Raw genomic sequence first — 24,928 nt, forward strand, 5'->3', positions numbered from 1 at the left:
CTGTCAGCAGCATCTTTGGAGCGGTGAGAGGAGCGGCATGTATACCGCGCTCCTTCACCGCTCCTTCCCATTGAAAACAATGGGAACCGCGGCAATAACGCCCGCAATGCGCCTCTATAGAGGCGCATTGCGGGCGATATTAACTCTTTATCGGCCGCTAGCGGGGGTTAATACCGCACCGCTAGCGGCTGATACCCGCGGCAATTCCGGCGGTATAGCGCCACTATTTTTAGCGGCGTTATACCGCCACCGCAGCTCCCGCCCCAGTCTGAAAGGGGCCTAAGCCATCAAGACTGAGAAGAAGGAGCAGGGGGAGCCAAGCTGCCAACATTGACAAATTCTGCTGTAAACATTGCTTTACAGTGCCTCCAGCTACAGAAGCCAGGGGGAGCTTGTTAACAGCAGGTAAATAGCAGGCTTGTAGGTAGCCTAAATTGTATGTATGAGCAGAAAAAGTATTCAATACATCTCAACTTTACATGCAAATTTCCCACTGTTTTGTTTTGCATTTTAATACAGCTGCGGGTACAGGAAAACACCTGCCAGAATTTCAGTGAGCTCTTAAGGAAAGTTCTGGTTCTCTTATTTACTTACAGGCTTAGTGCAATATCTTGTTTGGAGGGAATTTCTCATACACTAGTTTTTATTTATTTGGTCCGCATTGTCACCACCTATCTACACCTCAGGACCCTGTATGGTTCTCTCCTGACAGGTGCACTTTACTGACTGCACACATGGCTCTGGTCCTGTCACAGCGCCCCCTCCCGGAGGAAGCCGGGCCTCTCTCAGGGGAGAGGACATGATAGCAGGCAAGCTCCAGGCACAGGGCGACAGAGGTAGCGCGGATTTCCTGTTGCCAGGACAACCCAGGCAGCCGCCAGCCTGACCGCCGCCGCCTGTGTGTGAGGAGCCGCAGCTGGTCATGTGGGGGAAGCAAGATGGCGGCCGGGATCCTGAAGGATGCGGCGTGACTGCGACCTCTGCGAGGCGTCCATTCAGAGAGCCCGTCTCCTGAGGCAGCCAGACTCCGGCTCCTCTCCCCCCTCGCAGCGCTCCTTTCTTCCCTGTGTGAGGTACGTCCTCCCCTCCTCCTCTGTGTACACGGGGCGCCTGTCACCTGGCCGTGATTAATGAGGAGCTCATCATAACTTTCATCTCTTCCTCCTCCAGCCTCTCCATCCTCCCGGACTGAGCCCATGTGAGCCGGCCCCAGCCCCGGGCTTTGTCAGGGTGCAGCCATGGCTCTCACCTTGTTCGGTGAGTATGATCTCCATTCATTGTGGAGTCTTCATACATCTTTATCTATTGTTTCCAGGCTCAGCCTATGGGCGTGTGCTGTGTGCTCATACCGCTCGGTATTGTCCTGTGTGTGGGGGGAATGTACACTGAGGGGCTCTCCACACCTTGTACAGGGATCAATGCAAGGACCATGCCAGGACATGATGACAGCGCTTGTCACCCTGATCACCCAGTAATGCTGTGTGAGGTGCATCACATACATACATACATACATACATACATACATGCAACAATCAGGAGCCCCGAGTCACCACGCCGTGTCACTGCATGCTGCACTGTTCAGTGCTTCACAAACTACCGCCCTTTACTCCTTTTATTGACGCCAAGCGCGGGGCCACTGTGCCACTGCCGCCAAGCACTGTGACACTGATGCCAAGCGCGGGGGCACGGTTCCACTGACTCCAGCCGTGGGGGGCGGAGCGTGGGTCCACTCCAGCCGTGGGGGGGGCCGCGGCGGCACTGTTCTTCCCATGGACTCCAGCCGTGGGGGGGGGGGCGGCAACGGCACTGTTCCTCCCACGGACTCCAGCTGTGGGGGGGGGGGCGGCGGCGGCACTGTTCCTCCCACGGCCTCCAGCTGGGGGGGGGGGGGGGGTGGCGGCGGCACTGTGCCTCCCACGGACTCCAGCTGTGGGGGGGGGGGGGCGGCGGCGGCCCTGTTCCTCCCCCGGACTCCAGCTGTGGGGGGGGGGGGGTGGCGGCGGCACTGTTCCTCCCACGGACTCCAGCTGTGGGGGGGGGCGGCACTGTTCCTCCCACGGACTCCAGCTGTGGGGGGGGGGGCGGCGGCGGCGGCACTGTTCCTCCCACGGACTCCAGCTGTGGGGGGGGGGGGGGGGCGGCGGCGGCACTGTTCCTCCCACGGACTCCAGCTGTGGGGGGGGGCGGCGGCGGCGGCACTGTTCCTCCCACGGACTCCAGCTGTGGGGGGGGGGGGGGTGGCGGCGGCACTGTTCCTCCCACGGACTCCAGCTGTGGGGGGGGGGCGGCACTGTTCCTCCCACGGACTCCAGCTGTGGGGGGGGGGCGGCGGCACTGTTCCTCCCACGGACTCCAGCTGTGGGGGGGGGGGGGGCGGCGGCGGCACTGTTCCTCCCACGGACTCCAGCTGTGGGGGGGGGGGGGGGCGGCGGCGGCACTGTTCCTCCCACGGACTCCAGCTGTGGGGGGGGGGGGCGGCGGCGGCACTGTTCCTCCCACGGACTCCAGCTGTGGGGGGGGGGGGGCGGCGGCGGCACTGTTCCTCCCACGGACTCCAGCCGTGGGGGGGGCGGCGGCGGCGGCACTGTTCCTCCCACGGACTCCAGCCGTGGGGGGGGCGGCGGCGGCGGCACTGTTCCTCCCACGGACTCCAGCCGTGGGGGGGGGCGGCGGCGGCACTGTTCCTCCCACGGACTCCAGCCGTGGGGGGGGCGGCGGCGGCACTGTTCCTCCCACGGACTCCAGCTGTGGGGGGGGGGCGGCACTGTTCCTCCCACGGACTCCAGCCGTGGGGGGGGGGGGCGGCGGCACTGTTCCTCCCACGGACTCCAGCTGTGGGGGGGGGGGGCGGCACTGTTCCTCCCACGGACTCCAGCCGTGGGGGGGGGGGGGGGGGCGGCGGCGGCACTGTTCCTCCCACGGACTCCAGCCGTGGGGGGGGGGGCGGCGGCACTGTTCCTCCCACGGACTCCAGCCGCGGGGGGGGGGGGGCGGCGGCGGCACTGTTCCTCCCACGGACTCCAGCCGCGGGGGGGGGGCGGCACTGTTCCTCCCACGGACTCCAGCCGCGGGGGGGGGGGGGGGGGCGGCGGCACTGTTCCTCCCACGGACTCCAGCCGCGGGGGGGGGGGCGGCACTGTTCCTCCCACCGAATTCAGCCGAACACTGTTCCTCCCACTAACGCCCAAAGACAGGATGAGGGGAAAACCACATCCAATTCGCACTAGTATGACCCCAGCCTTAAGACTAAGTTTACAAATGTAGCACTATCTGAAAAGTGGTCCATGATGAATTGCTGCATCAAGCAGGCGTTTTGAAGGCAATACTGCCATCTCCTTAATGCCTTCCTTTTTTTAATTTCTGGGCTATTTTTGGTTTGTGAATAGGATTAGTATATAGCAACTGTGACGCTGAGTGTTTTGCAGTGTAGCCCTATTCACTATTGTGGGTGGGTTTAACAGGTGCTGGCACATGTCAAACGCAACAAGACGTTGAAAGTTAAATTTGTCGCAGTACGTGTAAGACCCAAACGGCTACATGTTATCTTTTGGGTGGGGGGTAAAACCACAGTTCAACCATATGTTTTGTTTTTTTTGCCCATGAAAATGACGCCCTAGAAGGTCTGAGGGCCAATCACACACGAATCTCACGGGAACACAATCCACTTTTCTGTGTGTTTCCCCCTGCAGTGCGATTTGGCAGCCGGTTCATTTGAATGCAAGTTTGACTGGAACACACAAAATGTAGTGCATGCACTACTTTTAAAAAACCCATTGCACCAAATGATATGGTACTGCAGTACCCTACAATCTGGTGCGTGCATACACACATGCATTGTGCGTTTTCATTCTGGCGCACAGGCATTCTGAGAATGTACCCTTTGCTGGGCATGCAAGCAGGTAGGTATGTTTATTTTATTGCAGAAAAGACCTAGGGGGGTTATTTACAAAAGGAAAATCTACTTTGCACTACAAGTATAATTTGCACTTGAAATTGCACTTTGAAGTGCAGTCACTGTAAGTCTGAGGGGTAGATCTGAAATGAGGGGAAGCTCTGCTGATTTTATTAGCCAATCATGTGCAAGCTAAAATGCTGTTTATTTTCCTTGCATGTCCCCCTCAGATCTACAGCAAGTGCACTTGTAGTACAAAGTGGATTTTCCTTTCGTAAATAACCCCCTTTGTGTGTTTCTTCTGTGATAAATATCCTGCCTGCTTGCAGCTTACTGGTTTTACACTTTAGTTCCACTTTAATGGCAGAATGTAGAGGCAAGCCTCCTGCTCATGTGAACTCTACGTTGCTCCGCCCCTAGACACCTTATACCTGTGCGCACACACATTTTAGCCTGTGCATGGTATTAATGAGCCCATAACTGTCCCTCATTTACAAGGACTGTCCCTCGATTGGAACCAAATATCTGTCCTACTCTCCTCCCGGGCTGTCCTTTGTTTTGGTGTGGTATGCTTTCTTTTGGTCTTGTCACCTGTATATACGGTAAAATGTATTTTTTTTTTTTTTTTTTAAGTGATTTTTTTATGCATTCAATTTTAACACAAACTTTCCGTTTGTTTGGTGTATTGTTTTTTTTTTTGTCATACTGTCCCACTTTTTCTCTGTTTGTGTTTTTGCTTCTCCGATTGTAATTTTATAGAATGACACTTGTTGAGGGAAGTATCCAGTGCTGCACAAGTATTTTAAATGGATTTTTGGGAGCACTGATCTGTAAGGCTCCTTTCACATGGGCTGTCCACACGGGCCGGTCCGTTTTTCAGGTGGACCTGATTGGACCCCTTATGCCTCGTACACACGATCCGAATATCATACGACGGATCGTACAACTTTTTTCGCTTAATAGTCGCAAGTAAAATGAAATAGGTTATTAAAGTCACAAATTCTTGTACGACAGAAAAAAAAACTCGGAAGTGATGTCATGTGTTTTAATGTATTTGTGTTGTATTTCCGGACGACAACTTTACTGACTAAACGAAAATTGTACGAGGAAAATTTTTGTGCTTGTCCGATCGAAAAATATCGGATGAACTGTCGTGATCGGCTCTTGAAAGTAGTATGCACACGATCCGAAAATCGTACGATTCTTCCTCGGACGATCGTTTTCATCCGATATTCGGATCGTGTGTACGGGCTATTATTCTCCTCTATTGGCAGTCGGATATAAACAGACCTGTGTCCCTTTTACACCTGGCTACTTCTGATCCAGCAAAAAAATGAATAAAAAAAATGAAAGGATCAGAGGACAGCCGGTCTATATATATATCTGACTGCTAAAAGAGCTGTGTCTGTGTCTGCTCTACATAAGTGGAGCAGACACAGACCTGTCATCTGGCAGCACCGTTCAGCTCAGGAGGGCATCGGCGGACAGATCCCCTGCTGAGCAAAACCAGATCCAGCCTGTGTTAAAGGGGCCTTAATAAATAATCTCTGACAGGCTGATGTAATGTGTTTTCGGTCTGTAACTGTCTCCGGAACTGTGTCCCCAATTTCCAACAACCTTTTTGTCAGGAGGCTTTGACTATCTCCTGTCACTTTTTTTTTTTTTTTTTTACTGTTTTCTATGGCATTACATTCACTTGAATATTATTATGTACAGTCAGTGATTGAACTAAGTAAGGCCAAATAAGTTGGCCCCCACTGCTATAGATTATATTGCATGTAACCAATTTTTTTTTTCTTCCATGGTATTTACCTGTAAGAGACCCTTGTGCCGCCATCTTGGATATGATGGCAGCAGACTCAGAGCTGTCACTTAGGTTACACTCCATAGAATTCCCATTTTGCTTCTCCCCAGCAGCTACGTAAAAGGAAATGAAGAGTGTGGGTGCAGAGAAGCTGGGCCAGCACAGACAATTGTTTCACACTCCTAAAAGTGGAGCTGGCTATGACTTCATGGAGGAGGGGGGGTGTTCTTCCTAAAAAAAAAAAAAAAAAAAAAAAAAAAAAAAAGTTCTAACACAATAAAAATTGTGAAAAACGGCATATCGTTTTTTTTTTTTACTTTTTTAAATGTAAGAATTTGTGAGTTTTTTATTTTTCAGTGTTGTAATGTGACAAATTCCAATATCGCCCTTCATTCTGGCTACCTTGAGCATAGCGTATTCACTATTCAAGGTTGATTTTTTTTTTTAGACCCATGGACAGGCTAAAGAACATGCATAACATGTTTTTGAAGTCTTTGGACCCAAAATCTGCTGGTGACAGGTGCCTGAATGCTCAGATGTGACAGTGGTCTGTGTTATAGGGCAAGATCCAAAACTTCTTGGTGTCAGGTGCCTGAATGCTCAGATGTGAATGGGGTATGTGTTATAGGGCAAGATCCAAAACTTCTTCTGTCAGGGTGGATTTGATTTAAATCGCTAGTAAAAAAGGTTGATTTTGAATCATAATTTTTAAAGAACATCTGTCATCTCTGTCCTGCAGGGGTCCCTCTTCTGACCCACTATTGACTCGCCAACAGTCTCATTCACTTTAATGGGACGGCTGGTGATGCGACAGGAACACCACAAGGTGAGGGACGTGGCAGCAGCATGTGAGTGGATGCCCGCTAACAGGCGCTGCCATGATGGATCTGAAATGACAGGTACTCTTTAAGGCTGCATTCACACCTAAACGCGGCGTATTTTACCGCGACAAATTCCAGCGATTTGCCGCGACAAAACGCAGCGTTTTTTACCGCGGTTTTCGCTGGAGGGGTGATTACACATTGTCGGCTATGGCCGAACGCCGAAGACGCCTGAAAAAAAGGGTCAGGGACTTGTTTTGAGCTTCAGGCGTACAGCGTTTCGGCGTGGAGATGTGAACCATCTCCATAGCCGACAATGTTAAATCGCCCCTCCAGCGTATTTCAGGCTGCAATAGCGTCGCGCTACAGGCGACAAAACGCCTAGGTGTGAATGGAGCCTAAATGAAAGGACTTACCGTAATCTTGCTGGTAGTTAGAATCTTTAATATTTGCAAACAAAATGAAGGTTTCCTATTTAGAATAATAAGCTCTCAGGTTAGTAAAACGGCGATGTCGGAATCAATTCAATAATAGTTTGTAGCAGGGTGGAAAAAATCAATGATATAAAAAAATCGGATTTTTACTCCTAACGCATTTTATTAAAATTTGATAAATAATTAAATAGATTTTATTTTATTTTTTATTATTATTAAAATCGATCTAAAGATATTTTTCTATTTAAGATACATTAATAGTTTTGTTTTATTCAGCATGAAATGGAGCATGAGGCTGTATATTCTGCAATATTTACATTTTTGGTAAATTCATTCAACGAATTCAAGCTGAGATAACATGCACTGCATTGATGCATTCACACAATTTCACAGTAACCATGAGATAAAACAACGTTCAATAATATTCCTTTATCCCATTGATTTGCAAATCTATGTACACTACAAACTGTATGATTGAATCGGTTCTGATATCGCTGTTTTATTAACCTGACAGCTTATTATTTTAAATAGGAAACCTTATTTTTGTTTGCTAATATTAAAGATTCTAACCCTGAGCAAGAATATGTCCTTATGTTTTAAAGAGCACCTGTCGGTGAGTCAACAGCGGGTCAGAAGAGGAGCCGCTGCGGGACAGAGATGACAATTGCTCTTTAAAAATTATGATTTAAATCTAACATTTTCACTAGTGATTTAAATCAAATCCACCCTGGTTTGTAGTGTACATAGATTTGCAAAAGGATGGAATAAAGGAAAATTCCTGAACTTGTTTTAGCTATTGGTTGCTGTAAAATTGTGTGAATGCATCAATGATCAGTGCATGTTATCGCAGCTTGCAGAGCTTGGATTCATTGAATGAGTTTACCAAAAATGTAAATATTGCAGAATATACAGCCTCATGTTCCATTTCATGCTAAATAAACAAAATTATTAATGTGTCTTAAAGCGGTAGTAAACCCTCTCTGACATGTTTTACCTACAGGTAAGCCTAGATTAAGGCTTACCTGTAGGTGTTTGCAATATCTCCTCAACCTACACGGTTTAGGAGATATTTGCCACAAAGAATGCACTGATGTCTACGGCGCATGCGCACTGACAATAGCCATTCATAAAACCCGGCTTTGACGTCTCCCACACGCATGCGCGGAGTGACGTCTTCGCCACTCCGGCCAATCGCAGCACCCTGGAGCGGCAATACCCGGAAGTAACCTTCTGGAGAGATGTCTGCGGCCGGAGGGGGAGACAAGGACGGCTTCGGAGGCTTCGATCTAAGGCAAGCAATTCATAATGAGCTAGTATGCTAGTCATACTAGCTCATTATGCCTTTGTCTTGCAGGTTTTTATTTTTTTGGGGTATACAACCGGTTTTAAGCAGAAAACTATCTTTAAATGATATTTACTCAAAGCATTTTATTAAAATAAAGGTGATAAAAATCAGATTAATTTTTTTAATCCAAAAAATTATATTAAAATATCCATATATATTTTTATATATATATATATATATATATATATATATATATATATATATATATATATATATATATATATATATATATATATATATATATATATATATATATATATATATATTATTAATTTTTTTTTTTTTTTTTTTTTTTTTTTTTAAATTGATGTTTTAATCCACCCTGATTTCTGTTAATCCGGCAGTTTAGTGTTGTGTGATGAAAAATGACCAGTTGTCGTGTGTTAATGTATTCTGACGTTGCTTTGCGGCCTTCTGAAGCCTAATATTTTACATTCCCTCCAAAGAGGTATTGTATAATGTATGCAGTAGATCTAGGGAATCAAAGTGTAATCTAGGAGGGTAACTCTATCTGTTCTGACTTCTGTTGAGATGAATGGGATTGCACTTTGGGAGTTAGAGATCAATGCACTGACAGATGTTGTTAGCTGCAAAAAGGAGCTGCAAATGAATTAATTCTGGCTGCACTTTGTTCGGTGATCAAACCTTTCTCTGTCATGTTTTCAAAGCGCCATGTTAGTGACTTAAAGTATTATTTATTAATCGTAACAGGTTCAGAGGAAGCTGATATTAAAGTGGAACTACACTGCATCTGAGCAGTTAATAATGGACTTATAGTATCGTATATTGTTTTATTTGTACAGTGTTTTTTAAATCGGTGTTTGATACTTTTTTCATTATAACAAGCTGTAGTCCTATGACTGCAATGCCTCCCCATTCATGCGGCTGGTGGGTGTGTCGCTTTCCTCATGCCCCCCCTTTTTAGAACACTCTCTCATAAATGAGAACGCTTGGGTGTTGTCATGCATGAGAATAACAATATAGATGGGATGGGCCCCAGATGGGCGTGTCAGGGGCAAGATTGTGCTGCGGTACTTGCACAGACACCGACAACAGTACCAGAAAGGGGAAAAAATCAGCTCACCCCAGTACCCCCCCGCCCCAACTCAATCGTGGGAGCTAGTGAGCAAAGAATGGGTGTTGGGTCCATTGACACACACAGCAAGGCTCTGGATCGAGCCGGCATGAAATACCCCCAGTGCCTCAGCACTCTAGGGCAATTAACAAAAAGGAAATGCGTCAGTTTTGTGGTGCATTTTCCATGTGCCAAATTAAGTGTTGTTCCAAATAACATTGTAAGTGCTTTTGTGACCGTTCTGTAAATGTCTGATCTCCTGCACCAAAATAACGAAACACCAATACAGTGCTAAAATATTCACCATTACTAGAGTGATGTAAATACTGTAGTGAGGAGGGGAGGACAGCGAGGAGCAGCACTGCAGCAACTAGAAGAGGGGGGAATGTGTATGGACAAATTTACGTAGGATGATCCCAGTGAAAGATTATCTCTGCTCTGTGCCAAAATGTTGCTGCACGCTGGAGTAAGCACACTTGAATCTGATGCACCACCACATGACTTATTACTGTATGGGCATGTACCGGTTTTATTGCTTTATTGCAGAAAGTGCTAAATAAGCATATAGAAATTGGCTCATTTTTTTGGGCATGCACCAGTCTTTAATTCCTCCCCATCTTCTTTCTGTCCAAAATGATCTAGAGACATAGGCAACTGAATTTAAATCCAAATCTTGACTTTTCTGTTGGTCTCTTTTTTTTTTTTTTTTTTTTTTTTTTTTACTAAGATGGGTGTCTTTACCGATTAAATAAAATGCTTATGGAGCATGCGTGTGGCCTTCCAGAAGTTGAGCTCTACATGTAACTGCAGCTCCCGACGTCTAGATCGGTCATTTTGGTATACAGTTTTATGTTTGTGTGTGTGTGTTTTTTTTTTTTATTTATTTTCTTGTGTCATCTGCTCTATTTAGATTCAGGTAAATAAGTGCAGCACTAAACATAACATATACTTTATAGGCGTATAACACTCACTTTTTTACCCTGAAAATAGAGGGTAAACTGTGCCTGTGTGTTATACGCAGGGGGCTATGGAAAGTTTTTTTTCCTGAAACGTCCCTTTTAAAGTTAGGGTGCGTTTTATACGCCGATTAAATAGAGTAATCAATATATAAAAATAAACTTCACACCAAATTGAATCTAACATGTGCAAACATTCGAGACCTTATGAGAGTCCATTAACAATCTTCTTAGGGTGGAAAAGAGAAAGGTGCAGCGCTCAAAATATTACTCTCGGTATGCTCAAAAGGCAGCTACTTGCATTCATTATTGACAGCGCGGTTTTCCTTTTCACCTTTTTATCCAATCTTCTTAGGGTGGCCAATGGGTGACAAAACCATAATCTGCCTGAATGGGCGCTCCAAGAGTATGACGTAAACCAGCAAAGTCCTTCATTAGTTATCACACACCGCCTCTTGCCAAATAGCAGTCAAACAGCGCAGTCAGATGCCCAATAGTAATGACTGGACTTCCAGGGGATCCACTGGTTCACATCATTTGCATCAATCTCTCAGGCACCATGATCATTTCACCCAAAAGGTAAAAACCCTTTCCAAGCCACTAGTTGCCCGAAATGACTGAGTCGCTGGCTGGGCAGACAGTAAAGATACAATTCAACATGGTAAGAATAAGAGGACCCTGCTCCTCACAATCTAAAAATTAAGGTCAAATAATCCTGAGTTACTTGACCCAAACATACAAACAGCCACTTGCTGATCAACATACTTGTATAAACATATCAACAAGTGCTTATTACAAGATGCTGGCTGCAGTCATGATCTTGGGCCCTGTTTTTTTGAGCGGGAAATTTACTGTTTTGTAAAAGTGATATAGGCAGCTCTACAGCTGCTTGATCACTTTTACAGTGCTGGGAAGGGCCTCCCAACCCAATATCTTTCTAAATGATATTGGGTCTGGGATCAAAAGTACCATTTCTGTCTTTGTAGATGACACCAAGCTATGCAGTGGATTAATGTCCTTACAGCATGTCTCCAATTTACAAGCCAACCTCAATGCTCTGTATAATTGGGCAACTGAGTGGCAAATGAGGTTTAATGTTGATAAATGTAAAGTTATGCATGCATTATACATATTAGGGCAGGGCTCGACAAATCCCGGGCGCCAGGTCACCTTGGCGACTAGAAATGGGGTCCTGGCGACTTGGCTTGGAAGGGGGGGGCAAAAAAAAAAAAAGTTGTTTTTTGTTGTGACCTGGCACCATCTGGTGGTGAGCCGTTGGTATTACAAGTTATTACCACCAGATGTGTAAGCTGGCGCCATCTGGTGGTGGCTGTTGGTATTACAAGTTAAGCATTACAAGTTAAACAGCAATTCTAATGTAATTTTTCATTATTTTCACTGCCATCTTCTTCCCTCTAATTAGAACCCCCAAACATTATATATATTTTTTATCCTAACACCCTAGAGAATAAAATGGCGATCGTTGCAATACTTTCTGTCACGCCGTATTTGCGCAACCGTCTTACAAGCGCACTTTTTTGGGGAAAAAATTACACTTTTTTTAATTAAAAAATAAGACAACAGTAATGTTATCCCCATTTTTTTTTTTTATATTATGAAAGATAATGTTACGCCAAGTAAATTGATACCCAACATGTCACGCTTCAAAATTACGTCCTCTTGTGGAATGGCGTCAAACTTTCACCCTTTAAAATCTCCATAGGCGACGTTTAAAAAACTCTACAGGTTGCATATTTTGAGTTACAGAGGAGGTATAGGGCTAGAATTATTGCTCTCGCTCTACCAATCGCGGCGATACCTTACATGTGTGGTTTGAACACCGTTTACATATGCGGTCGCTGCTCACGTATGTGTTCGCTTCTGCGCGCAAGCTCGTCGGGACAGGGCGTGTTCCTGGCTCCTAACTTTTTTAGCTGGCTCCTAGATTCCAAGCAAATTTGTCAACCCCTGCACATAGGGATATAAAATGTCCGGGTAACGTTGTTTAAGCTGTAACGTTATACCCTGGACTTTTTCTATCTTTTAAAATTAGAATTTTATTGGATTCCACTACCGTCCAATCTGAAAATCCTCTGTGGTGTGCTGTATTTTAAGGGGTGTATATTGTCTATAATATGCTTTTGTTTGTTACAGCTTCCTTAATACTTCCTTTTCTGTATTCTGGCCACACAACAAGGGAAGGGTGAGTGAAAGTTTTCAGGCTGTATTGAATTAACAGGAAAGGAAGTGCTGATCCAGCTAAAATATAACAAATGCTGAGCTGAAGGTGGGAGGTTATATAATCTTGTGTTAAATCGGATTATTTCCTTTTCCCCCTTTGTATGCTATGTGACTGGTAAAGCAATTGACTCGCAGTGCAACATAACCCAAAGGCTAGGTAAAGGCTAGTAAAAGGCAAGGCTCTTTTGTAATAAATCTCTCTCCTGTGCCAGCTTGGGACTAGATTCTCTACTTGCTCCATGGCCCCATCCTAACACTGTTTGCTGGTTCTGTGTACCTTGAGGAAACAGATTACAACCACTTTAATGCCTGTGCATTCACCTATAAAATATTCAGTTATGTTGCTGTGACTTGTTTTTACAGCGTTCTTTAAAGCGGGAGTTCACCCAAAATTTTTTTTTTAAGATTAGATTGATGCGTCACGAGTAGCCGAAAGAAGCCGAACGATGTTCGGCTACTTTCGGAAAATGGTGACACGATGTATGCGACCGTCGGAAGCCTGTCAATCAAATAGGAACGCCCAGTCCTGCAGCCCATACCCGGAAGCGGCGGAGAAGATCGCTCTCTAAAACGCTATGTACTGCTTCGATTTAAAAAAAACTACCCGATTCCCCTTGACAAAATGAGCATCAATCTAATCTTAAAATTAACTTTTCGGGTGAACCTCCACTTTAAAGTATAACAAAAGGCAACAAATGTTTTTGGGATAGAGTGAAGAGGGATTAGATCACCTGTCAGGTTTTTATTGCTGTATTTGTCCCCATAGGAAGAGTCACCCTCTCTATTTGTCTCGTTTGCCATTATCACTGAAAGTAAAAGAAAATCCCAAATTTTAGGTTGTCCCCTGAAAAGTAATAAAGGAGAAATCATCCAATGGAGCCACTAGTTCTGGGGGGTCCCCAAGATATTTCCCTAATATGCAGGGAGCTCCTCTTACTTCATGTTTGGCTATGGGACAGGAAGTGAAGAGAAATCTCAGCAATGGGACAGATGGCGAAAAAAAAAAAAAAAATCTGACGGGGGTCAGTTTTGCCCATAGTTCTACTTTTAACATGTAAGCAAAGACAGATTTTGCCTCATGTGTAACTGTGATAGATAATTGCAAACGGTTTACCTTGGACTATAATTTCATTTTGCTGGGGTATGACTTCTGTTTTTTAGAGCTGTCTAGTCTAATCCTTCTTTATTCTTAGATTTTCTTTTCCATGGACTTCTCCATATTTGTTAGGTTAAGGACAAATCTTCTGAAGTCAGCAGCCTGAGGAGAATATATTATGATCTATATTTCACTTGGTGGACTGCAGCCAAGAGCTGAGTGATATTGTCCATGTTCACTGACTTCCATTACTAATGCATCTTGGCCCCAGCTCCACAGTCAGAGCTGTGTGTACAACTGATGGGGTGATTACCATATTATCCTGTGCTTCCAGTCCATTTCATAGACCCCCTGTGATCCTAACATTTGCCTGACTTCCAGACAGCTGGATCAGAGCACAAAACTAACACCTTGGCCATTAATCCAGACAGTTCATGATCAGAACAGGCAATCGATCTGCGTAAGTGACAGAAACATTTTAGAATTATATTTAAAACAAAAGAAGTAAAATCTGGTACTGTATATTTAAAGATTGTGTTAGTTTCGTCACTTTTATCTTATGACCACTAGATGGTGCTGAACAGTTGCTGCCATGTGTTGCTGTCTTTCAGCTCTGGTTGATGAATTGTGTGTTGGCAGGGAAAACCTCATTCATGATTTGGCTTATAGAAGCTGCCATTCTTTGATTTAGCTTCAATCCCCCGGGAAAACTGGTGTTTTTGCTTTTGTGAGTTCTTTTAATGCGCCTGTATAGGGGGGGGGGGGGCCACGCATCGCATCGCTTCGCTTTACATCAAAACGTTTTTTCCCAAAACAAGTGAGTAGGAATGCAGAACAGTCTGAATTGGCTTTGGCCCGGGTTCACACTATAGCACACACAGACATTGCATGGAATTCGCACCCGCACTGCGGTGCCAATCGCATGCAATGTCTGTGCGATGCGAGTTCAGCCATACAGTTGTATGGCTTGAACTCACATTGGATTCGAACAAAAAGGTACAGGAATTATTATTTTTTCCCCGCACTGGAATTAGATCGCATGGGTGTTTTCACCCATGCAATCTGATGCCTGTCCGAATCCACGGTTTGCACTGCGATCTGTGAATCGTTCTGGGTGTGTCATTAACAATGTATCGACACCCGCAATGGTTCGCAGAGGGCAGTGTGAACTGCCTGCTGGAGAGATGCGATGCATCGCTACAGTGTGAACCCAGGCTCAAAGGATCTCTGAAGCATCTCTGATGCAAGTTTTTTTTGTATTCAGTAACATGCTATCTCTGCCTTTTTATACACAACCCCTTTTTTGCCAAGTGGCAGAGCACTTAAGCAAACCAGCTCCAGACGCCCTCATCGTTTGATGGCTTTGCTTCCTTCGCTGCATCACGGTGACTAATGGCACATCTCACACAGAGCTAAAAGTAGCTGGGCAGAGAAAAGGATTTTTTTTTCTTTTGCTGATTGACTGGCCTAACAGCGACAAGCTGAAATAGAATAGCAGGGGGAAGGATATTTAGGATTGTTAAATGGACACGGAACAGGTTATAATCCATCAATATCTGTCTTCAATTGCAGGTATCGCTAAATTGCGTAATACTCTATTATTGACTATAAACCGCTCAGGTTAGCTGGGCCAAGGCCTGCTTGTTTCTTGGTAATAGGTTACTCACTGACGCACACAAAAGACCACCGTGCCGAAGCATGCTTGAAGTTCTCTTTGCTGTGCTCAAGCAGGGCGACATAAAAGAATCACCTAACTCTGGTATTGGGTATTTTCATTCCTGGTAGATAAACATATAAACCTGGGAGGGGGTAAGTATAACAAAAAAGATCCCCACCCATAGTACAACAACCAGGGAAAAGGGGTTACTCTGCACACCATAATAGTGGTTGGGTCTATGTAAGGAAACTCAACTTTATTTGAACATGTTTAAAAAAAAAAAAAAAAAAAAAAAGGTTAAACGCTATCAACATTTACTGCTTGCAAAAAGATATAGTGGACACCCAGCATTAACAGGGATCACTCACTAAAACATAACCACCAGGTGCATAACCGACAAACAGAAATAAATATGGTATAGCCGCGCACTTCACTCCATATGAACTGTCAGCCTTGACACACTTTGGCCAAATCTCGCTGCTATTCACCTGCTGCTTCCTATGTAACACGCTGCTATGCTTATCTTTACCCTGCTTGCCCGCTTGTTTGTGTGGTGGCAAAACCTTCAGGCTATTTGTCAAATTGTCCAGTTCCACATATATAGTTGATGAGAAAATATATTTACTCAACTGCTCTATATGGGAGTGAACAGTCAATATTGAAAATGGTCCCACAGCTGGCACTAGGAGGAATGAAGTACAATTTTCTAGGGACCATGGCCACTTTAGGGCACCTATCCACACATCCTTCATTATACAATTTGGGGACTCATGGCGCGTACACACGATCGGACATTCCGACATCAAAACCGTGGATTTTTTTCCGACGGATTGTTCGCTCAAACGGTCACACAAATGTTGTCGGAAATAACGAACGTCAAGAACGCGGTCACGTACAACACTACGACGAGCCGAGTTCAATGATTCCGAGCATGCGTAGGATTTTTGTGCATTGGAATTGGCTACAGACAATCGAAATTTCCAAAAAGAACTTTTCTTGTTGGGAAAAATTGAGAACCAGCTCTCAAACATTTGTTGTCCGAAATTCCGACAGCAAATGTCCAATGGAGCATACACACGGTCGGATTTTCCGATAACAAGCTCACATGGAACATTTGTTGTCGTAACTTCCAACCGTGTGTACGCAGCATAAGAGTATCAAGTTGTGACTGAAGCTGTTTGTTTACATGGTGGCCAGAGCAATTCTAATTGGTGGACCTTTCAAGCTCCCAAGGGCTCCACACATACGGGGTGCCTTACATCACATCTATGTGATACCAGTTATTCAGTAAATTGCAGCTACAGCTGTGGCTTAAAGTATAACTAAAGGCAATTTTTTGGGGGGCTTTTGGATAGAGTGGAGATGGATTAGAACTCACTATTAGTTTTTATTGCTGCCTGTGCCCCCATTATGGAGATTCACTCTGTCTTGTTTATCATTATCACTGAGAGTAAAAGAAAATCTAAAATGTTGGGTTGTCCCCAGAAAAGTAATGGAGGGGAAATCTTCCAATGGATACAGTCCGAGAAATCCCCCTAATTTGCAGGGATTTCTTCACTTCCTGTTTGGCTATGTGACAGGAAGTGAAGGGAAATCTCTGCAATGGGGGATAAAGATGGCAAAAAATAACCTTATATATGTTGTAACTATCCCTTACTCTATCCTAAATGGGGAAAAAAAAAATGTTGCCCATAGTTCCACTTTAACCTGTTGTGTGAAGTTACTTGGCATCCGGATGATTTGGAAACTGTATTTGTCACTTATGCACCTGGTGGTGCTGTTTTTATTGAGTGATCACTGTTCTTGCTGGATGTCCACTATATGTATTATTGTAAGGATTACATTTTGATACCTTATTATTATTATTATTATTATTATTATTATTATTATTATTATTATAATAATAATACAAATAGTAATAATGAAAAAAAAATGTTCAACTAAAGTTAACTTTTTTTTATATAGACCCAACCACTCTTTTCTCCAGAGTAGCCCCCTTTTCCAAGCGGCTGTACTACAGCGTTCTATGTGCGCTTGGGTTACAGTGATCACATCCGAGTGGTATTATGGGATATTTAATCATACTTGAAATCGACAGCGTCATCTATATATGTAGTTTGTGTATGGGAGGGGGCAAGTATATGCTGCTAAGGAAGGAGAGGGTAGAGCCCTTTCACACAGGCAGTCTGTTCATCTATTTTTCGTTTGTCTGTTTTCAGATAGAAAACGGACAGCAATTCATTCCTATGGGCTTGGGGATGTAAAAGATGATCATCTATTTACATTCAGGTCTGTTTTTATTGGGCTGCTTCTTAAAGGTTTAAACATTTCATTATTTACACAGAACATCTGTACATTTAAATTCACCAGATGAATGACTATGTATTTGTACACTATATCTCTGTGTGTATGTCTGGGCAAAATGTAAAACAAAAAAACTTCAGCACAGCTCTTCAATATGTATATAATTAACCTTTTTGTTTCTTTAAAAACTGTGCAAGTACATAAATAATACCTGTTGAGTTTAACAGAATTGCAGTCCATTCCAATGGGCTAGACACTGTTAGACTTTAATTGCAGAAGAGCAGGCAAAACAGCAAGCAGCAGGTATGGGAGAGGAAAGTGGGGGGGGGGGGGGTAAGCAATGAGAAGTTAAGAGACCCTGTCCGGTTTTTAAAGATCTAGTTCCAGATTCCTGCCATTGAAGACCGAGTATACTCGGCTCTCCAGCCGCCCTGTTTTTGTCACTGCTCCTCCATTTCAGTGCTGCAGCCTCTGAAATCCTCTTCAGCGTTCTACACTCCCAGGAGTGTTTCCACCACCACATGCTGGTTGCTTCCTCCAGACCCCCGTGTCACTGCAGCCTTTTGTTAACTGCAGCACTGAAACAGAGGAGATGTGTGCTGCCAGAGAGATTTTTATACTCTTTCCATTACAGGGACCCGACAATTTTAAATCTTTAGATACCTGACCACATCGCGCCCTAAAGTCCAGCTGAGGAGAACTGGACAGGATGGAAAACACTGCTTCAAATCTCAGTGCAACAATAGCAATGTTGTCAGGTAACCCGAAATAAGAAGCTGACTGCATTTGTGACAGGGCCACCAGGTATTTCTCTATAGTTGCAGTGTTTTTAACGTAAACCTGGGCCCAGGTCATGCACACCTAAATACATACATATTCTGCAATGTAGCTTTAAAAAAAGTCCACATTCACATATGTATCTATAAGCATTGTGAAGATATTCATTTTCAAAGTTTACAACACATACATGGAAAAGTTTAGCTTTTTCTCATTCTGCCAGCATTGTCATTTAAAAAAACTAGCAAGTGTACTTGTAGGGTCCATGCACAGTCGCATCGGTGTGAACTTAAGGTCCTTAAGGCCTCATGCAAACTGGTTTATAGTAAAACCCTGTTTCTCCTGACTTTAGATAGGCAAATTTTTAACGCAGACTAAGTTGCTTTTTTTTTAAACCAGTTTAACAGCGGTTTACCTAAAATTTTAGAATAGGATTAAACTGGTTTTAAAACTTCATTTTTTTTCTTAAAATAACAAACACTTCATACTTGCCTGCTCTGTGCCATGCTTTTTTTTTTTTTTTTTACAGAGCAGCCCTGATCCTCCTCTTGTGGGGTCCCCTGTTGGCACTCCAGGACCCTTTTTTTTTTTTTTTTGGCAGGTCCCCCCCCCATGGAAATCCGCTTTCCATGGGATCACCCTTGTGTGCTCTTTTCCTAGTCCCGCTGCTGCATCCATTGAGACAGACCGCAGGACTTGGCCCTGCTACCCTGCTTCCAGCATTTGATTGATAGCAGCAGGAGCCAATGGCTCCTGCTGCTATCAGTCTGCCCACTGAAGAGTGAGACAGCAGCGGGAGCCACTGCACTCAAGCACATCGCTGGATCAGGCTCGGGTAAGAAAAATTAGGGGGCTAGGGGGGAAGCTGCAGCACGGAAGGTTTTTCACCTTTAATGCATAGAAAACCTTAAGGCTTTAGAACCACTTTGTTGAGCTGAGGGCACAAAATACTACAATGGCAAATTTTACAGGTTTGCGATTACTAAAAATCAAAGAGCTCTGCTTTCACTTGCGTGATTATTTGATGTTAAATGTCAACAAGACCATCCAACTGCTCGGGAGCTACTGGAACTCAAGTAGTTAAAATGCAGCACAGCAAAGGAAAGTAATTGGCAGAGGAAATACAAATGGAACAGATCATCACCCCAGGACTGGAAAGTTATGTAATTATGGAAGGTGGCTTTCTATGACTTTCTGCTGAAAACATTTGTTTTGTGAGGATTTGATTTTGTAAGATGTTTTGATCATTCATACAGTTTTAGTTAAATTATCACAAGGCTTTTCTTGCAAAATTAATAACTTTTTTTATTTAATTTTATTTATTTTTTAGATAATGACGAGTACAGGCCACCAGTGTGGAAATCTTACTGTAAGTATTCCATTGTTTTTTTAACAGAGATGTTTTATTGAGAAAACAAAGCAGGTTTACATTGTCACAGATAAATATAGGTACAGTAAGATACAAAAGAAAAGTTACAGAATCGCCTCAGGAACTTAGAGCAAGATAAAATTACTAAGTGCAATACCATATCAGGGGGAGAAACATCATATCCCACACCCAGCCAACCCTCCCCCGAACCCCAAGGGAGAAGACAAATATCCATACCAGGATTCATACTCGGCCCCCGCCCCCCCAAGGGTCACCTGAGGGAAAAGAAGTGGGAGTAGGATAAAAAACAGGCTCCCCTCGGAGGGGAGGGGGGGGAAGGGGCAGGGGGGGAGAGTGCAAAGCAGAGCGAGTGGAAGTCACACGTCACTGATCACATAACACATCACCAAGTATTCAGGTACAGCATATTATTCAGACCAAAACCCAACATTAACCCCTGGCGTCAATCCATCCAGACCACACCTTGTCAAACTTTGCTGGGCACTGTCTACTTTCATAAGTGATCCTGTAAAGTGGTAGAACGTTGTTGATAGACTGGGTCCAAGACTCCACCGTAGGTGGGTCAGCTGCCTTCCATTTAAGAAGGATTTCCCTCCTGGCATAGAAGAGGGAGAAGGTGAGAAACAGTTTAGAGTACCTGTCACCCTGCGTCTCCTCCAGATGGCTCAAAAGGAGAACCAAGGGGTCAATCGGGACCTGCAGCTGAGACACCGAACCCAGGATCCCAGCCACCCGGCCCCAGTAAATCTGAATCCCGGGGCATGCCCACACCATGTGCCAAAATGAGCCCTCCTGAACCCTGCATCGCGGACAAAGGGGGTCCCTCTGGGGGTAGATGCGGGCCAACCTCTGGGGAGTGTAGTAAGCCTGATGAAGGAACTTAATTTGTATGAACCTGTCCCTAGCTGCTATAAGTGACGGGATGAACGTGGAAACACATTCCTCCCACTTTTCATCATCCAGGTCAGGTATATCAGCCTTCCACCTTTCGAAAGAGCGAGTCGACCCGGAGTCATATGCAACTGTCAAGTAGAGGTAAAGGGTGGAGAGGGGTCGCCCCATGGTCCGCGAGGTCAAGAGCCTCTCGATCGAGTCAGATTGGAGCGTCAGCGAGTCCGGAAATTGGGCAGCGTACGCATGTCTAAGTTGGCAGTATCTGAATGTCCAATGTGCAGGGATAGAATATTTGTCCCTCAATTCCCTAAAGGTCATAAGCGCGCCGTTGGATACGATATGTTTCAGAGTAGTGATCCCCTTGCTGGCCCAAACCGAAGGGTCAGGAAGGGAGTACAGGTGGGGTAACAGGGGGTTGCCCCAGAGAGGTAGATGCGGGGAGATATGCGAGGGCCTCGCGTAGATCACCCTAGCGTCCCTCCAGGCTCTAAGCGTTGTTTTCATCGGGACCGTTACCGAGAGGGCCGCACGACAACCCCTGAATGCAAGGTTGCTCAGGGCGGCATATGAGCCCAAAATGGCGGCCTCCAACGTCACCGCCGGATTCTGCTTGGGTTGGGCAAACCACCACCGGACGGTGACCAGGACAGCCGCCCAATAGTACAGTTGGAAGTTCGGGAGCGATAAGCCACCACCCGAAAGGGGCAAATACAGAGTTTTTTTAGCTATCCTAGGAGCTCTACCCGCCCAGACAAATGTCCCCACCTGACTCTCAAGTTTTTTGAAGAAGGCTCTGCAAAGATGGACCGGGGTGTTCCTGAAGTAATACAAAAATTTGGGCAGAAGCACCATCTTAAGGAGGTTAATTCTGCCCACCGGTGTTAGCGGGAGTGAGCGCCACGCCGCGAAGTTGGCAGTGACCTGTTTCATCAGGGGCTGAAGGTTACGCGTCACAAAGTCCCCCAACTCCACCGTGATCTTTATCCCCAGGTACTTGATTTCCTGAACCCACTTAAGCTGCGACCGGGCGTTAGAGTCGATAGGGGAGGGGTGGAGGGAGAAAAGCTCCGACTTGTCCCAGTTTATACGGACTCCGGAGAAGCCGGCAAAGCGGTCAAACTGGGCCAAGGCTTTACCTAGGGAGTCAGCCGAATCAGCCAAGTATAACAGGGCGTCATCCGCATATAGGGAGATTTTTTCATGGAGAGGACCAACCCGTATTCCCCGTATGCCCTCATCTGCCCTAATGAGGGCCGCCAGGGGTTCTATGGCCAGTGCAAAGAGCCCCGGAGAGAGGGGGCAGCCCTGCCTCGTGCCCCGCTCCAGCGGAAAAGGGTCCGAAAGGCAAGCGTTGGTACAGACTCTGGCCCGGGGAGCCTTATAAAGGAGCTGAACCCAGGAGATGAATCTAGGACCAAAGCCAAATTTGGCGAGAACTGCCCACAGGTACCTCCACTCTACCGAGTCGAAAGCCTTCTCGGCATCGAGGGAGGCCACCAGTGTCTGACCCCTGTCGTCCGCCCTGGCTATGTGGGAAAATAGTCTCCTCAAATTGATGTCAGTACCCCTGCCCGGCATGAAACCCGTTTGATCGGGGTGAACCAGGGCCGTGATAACCGTGTTCAAGCGAATAGCAAGGACCTTAGCCAGCAGCTTGGCATCAACATTTAATAATGAAATGGGCCTGTAGGAGGGGCACAGGGAGGGATCCTTACCCGGTTTCGGGATAACAACAATTACTGCATCGCCCATGGAGTCGGGGAGGGAACCCAAAAGCTCAGCCGCCACCAGCATCTCCCGCAGCCTAGCAGCTAGTACGTCAGGATATTGTTTATAAAGTTCAACAGGGAGACCGTCAGGGCCAGGAGTCTTACCCGGCTGCATAGTCTTAAGCGCCGTAAGGATTTCGTCAAGGGAGATAGGTCTGTCCAGGGAGTCTCTGTATTTGTCGGTCAGGACAGGGACATCGACCTCGTCAAGGTAAAGGGTCAACTCGTCATCCGCAAAGGTCACCTGCGATTTGTAGAGGCGACGATAGTACGTAGCAAAGGTGTGGTTAATTTCCTCCGAGGTGTATAGGAGACCCCCATCCGAACCAGCGATCTGGGGGACAGACATGCCCCCCGAGCGCTCCCTAGAGAGCCAGGCCAGGAGCCTACCCGATCTCTCACCCTGCTCAAATATACGTTGGGATTGGGCTAACAGTTTTTTTTGAGTCAGGGAGGCACGAAGGGACATGACTTCCGTTGTCAGGGATTGGAGCCGAACGTAGTGTTGGGGTTCCCGGGAGCGGACGTAAAGCGCCTCCTGCGCCGCAGCGGCATCTTCAGCCGCAACCAGCGCAGAGCGCCTCTCCCTCCTAACCCGCGCTATGATGGTCTGATACTGACCCCTGGCAAAAGCCTTAAAGGCGTCCCAGACCACATTCAAGGAGGCCGAGGCCGGGTTAGTGGCCCAGAACCCGTCCAGGACCCCTGTAAATTGAGATTCCACATCACGGTCCGAGATCCAAAATCTCGAGAGTCTCCATAGCCTGGCAGGGTTCCCCGCATCACCCAAGCACACCAACAGGGGGGCATGGTCCGAAATCCCCCGGGGAAGTATCTTGACCTCTTTGACCCTAGACAGGACCGACTGACCAGCGAAGGCCAAATCTATGCGGGAGAAGGAAGCGTGCGAGGCAGAGTGACAGGTGTAGGCCCGCTCCTGAGGGTGTTTCCACCTCCAGACGTCAGTCAAGCCATAGGCCTCGGCCCAGGAGAGTAGTCCCGGGGATGAGGGGCCCACACCAGCCATCCTGTCCACGCCCGGTTCAGGGGCCATATTGAAATCTCCCAACAAAATCATGTGGTCTGAGGCAAAGTCAGCAAGGATGGCAGTTATCTTGTTCAACAGTACAAGGGAGGCTGGGGGGGGCAGGTAGAGACCGACAATGGACCAAGTCTGGGAATGGATTCTAGCGTTGATGACCACATACCTGCCGTCTGGGTCCAGCGCCAGGTCGAGGAGCTTGAAGGGTAGGGATTTATTAACCAGGACACTCACTCCCCTAGCAAAGGTGGAGTACGTGGAGTGATAGTGGCTGGCCACCCACGGCTTTTTAAGAGCCAAGGTTCTACTGCCCACAAGGTGGGTCTCCTGAAGAATGCAAACGTGAGGGGCATGAGATCTAATGAATTGGAACACCAGTGACCTCTTAACCGGAGAATTAAGGCCCCTGGTGTTCCATGACATAATGTTAAGTGCCGTCATTGTAATCAGCGGGAGGGAAATTTGGCGGACCAAAGAAGGGAGGCTCCATGGAGTCTGCCGGCAGGACCCGAGACGAATCAAACACTCCAAATCTAAACTTTAAGCTGTACCATATATAGTCAATAAAACATCTGAACAGTAAATAAAACAAAAACCAAAAACAAAATGATGAAATAAAAGGGGCGAATACCCATAATAACATCAGCCCATGAAGGGCAACAGTCCCCCCCCCCACCCCGCTCATTCCCCCAAAACTAGGAAGAGCTTCCACTCCCCAAACCCAACTCAGCACGCTGGCTGCAAAAAGGGGGGCAAATGTGCAAGCGGCGAGGCTAAGCCCACCAGTCAGTCCAGGGGGTGTCCGCTTGAGCACGACGCCCCTCCACTCCCGGCCTCTCGAAGAAGGGTTATCAGGCAGAAGGGGCAGGAGAACATGAAGGGTAGTAGTTCAAGGAGCAAAAAAGACAACCTCCATGCCCCAGCGCCAGGATGGCGATTTCCAGCCATTGCAGCCCTCCCCCCAAATAAAAGAAGCGGGAGACAAAACAAAAAAAAAAAAAAAAAAAGGTGGGGGGGAAAAGAAACAAAAAGGAAACCCCCCCCCCCGAGGTGAAGGGCACAATCAGGCTGCAAATGAGAAGGCTTTTCCAGAGCAGTCTCCTGAGGTAATCAGGGGCACAAAACTTTGCGTTACAAATAAAAAACCAAAAGAAAAAAACAAAACGTCCCTCGGTGGGACAACCACCCAGCAAATCCCCCAAGGATGAACAGCCCCACCACCCAATGAGCCCACAGGTACAGGGGTCCCCAACAGGGAGTCCATGGCAGTGTCAATAGAGGGTGAGGCTGGGGAACGGAAATCATTCACCCCGAAGAACACGGGGAGGGAAAGACAGGGTCAGAGGGGCATCGGACAGGGTACCTCCAGGGAGGGGGCAAAGGGAACCATGGGGGGGAGGCCGGGCACCAGGAACCGGGCCGGGAGTCCCA

The 24,928-nt window shown here is 46.3% G+C and overlaps 1 protein-coding gene across 3 annotated transcripts in view; it reads left to right on the plus strand.

Moving 5' to 3' along the window:
- The first annotated feature begins 800 nt into the window (after positions 1-800).
- Positions 801-24,928, plus strand: part of CHN1 (chimerin 1) — a 140,781-nt gene continuing 116,653 nt past the window's right edge. Inside the window, exons 1-3 of one of the 3 annotated variants that reach the window (XM_040357707.1) lie at positions 801-1,073; positions 1,171-1,257; positions 19,733-19,771. In XM_040357707.1, coding sequence (XP_040213641.1) covers positions 1,239-1,257; positions 19,733-19,771 — 58 coding nt within the window. In that variant the 5' untranslated portion in view covers positions 801-1,073; positions 1,171-1,238. Of the gene's footprint in view, positions 1,074-1,170; positions 1,258-19,732; positions 19,772-24,928 lie in introns of those variants that run through there. The other 2 variants (XM_040357708.1, XM_040357709.1) reach the window with 2 other exon arrangements.

The sequence above is a fragment of the Rana temporaria genome, chromosome 6 (assembly GCF_905171775.1).
Source record: "Rana temporaria chromosome 6, aRanTem1.1, whole genome shotgun sequence".
NCBI classification, from domain to species: Eukaryota; Metazoa; Chordata; class Amphibia; order Anura; family Ranidae; genus Rana; species Rana temporaria.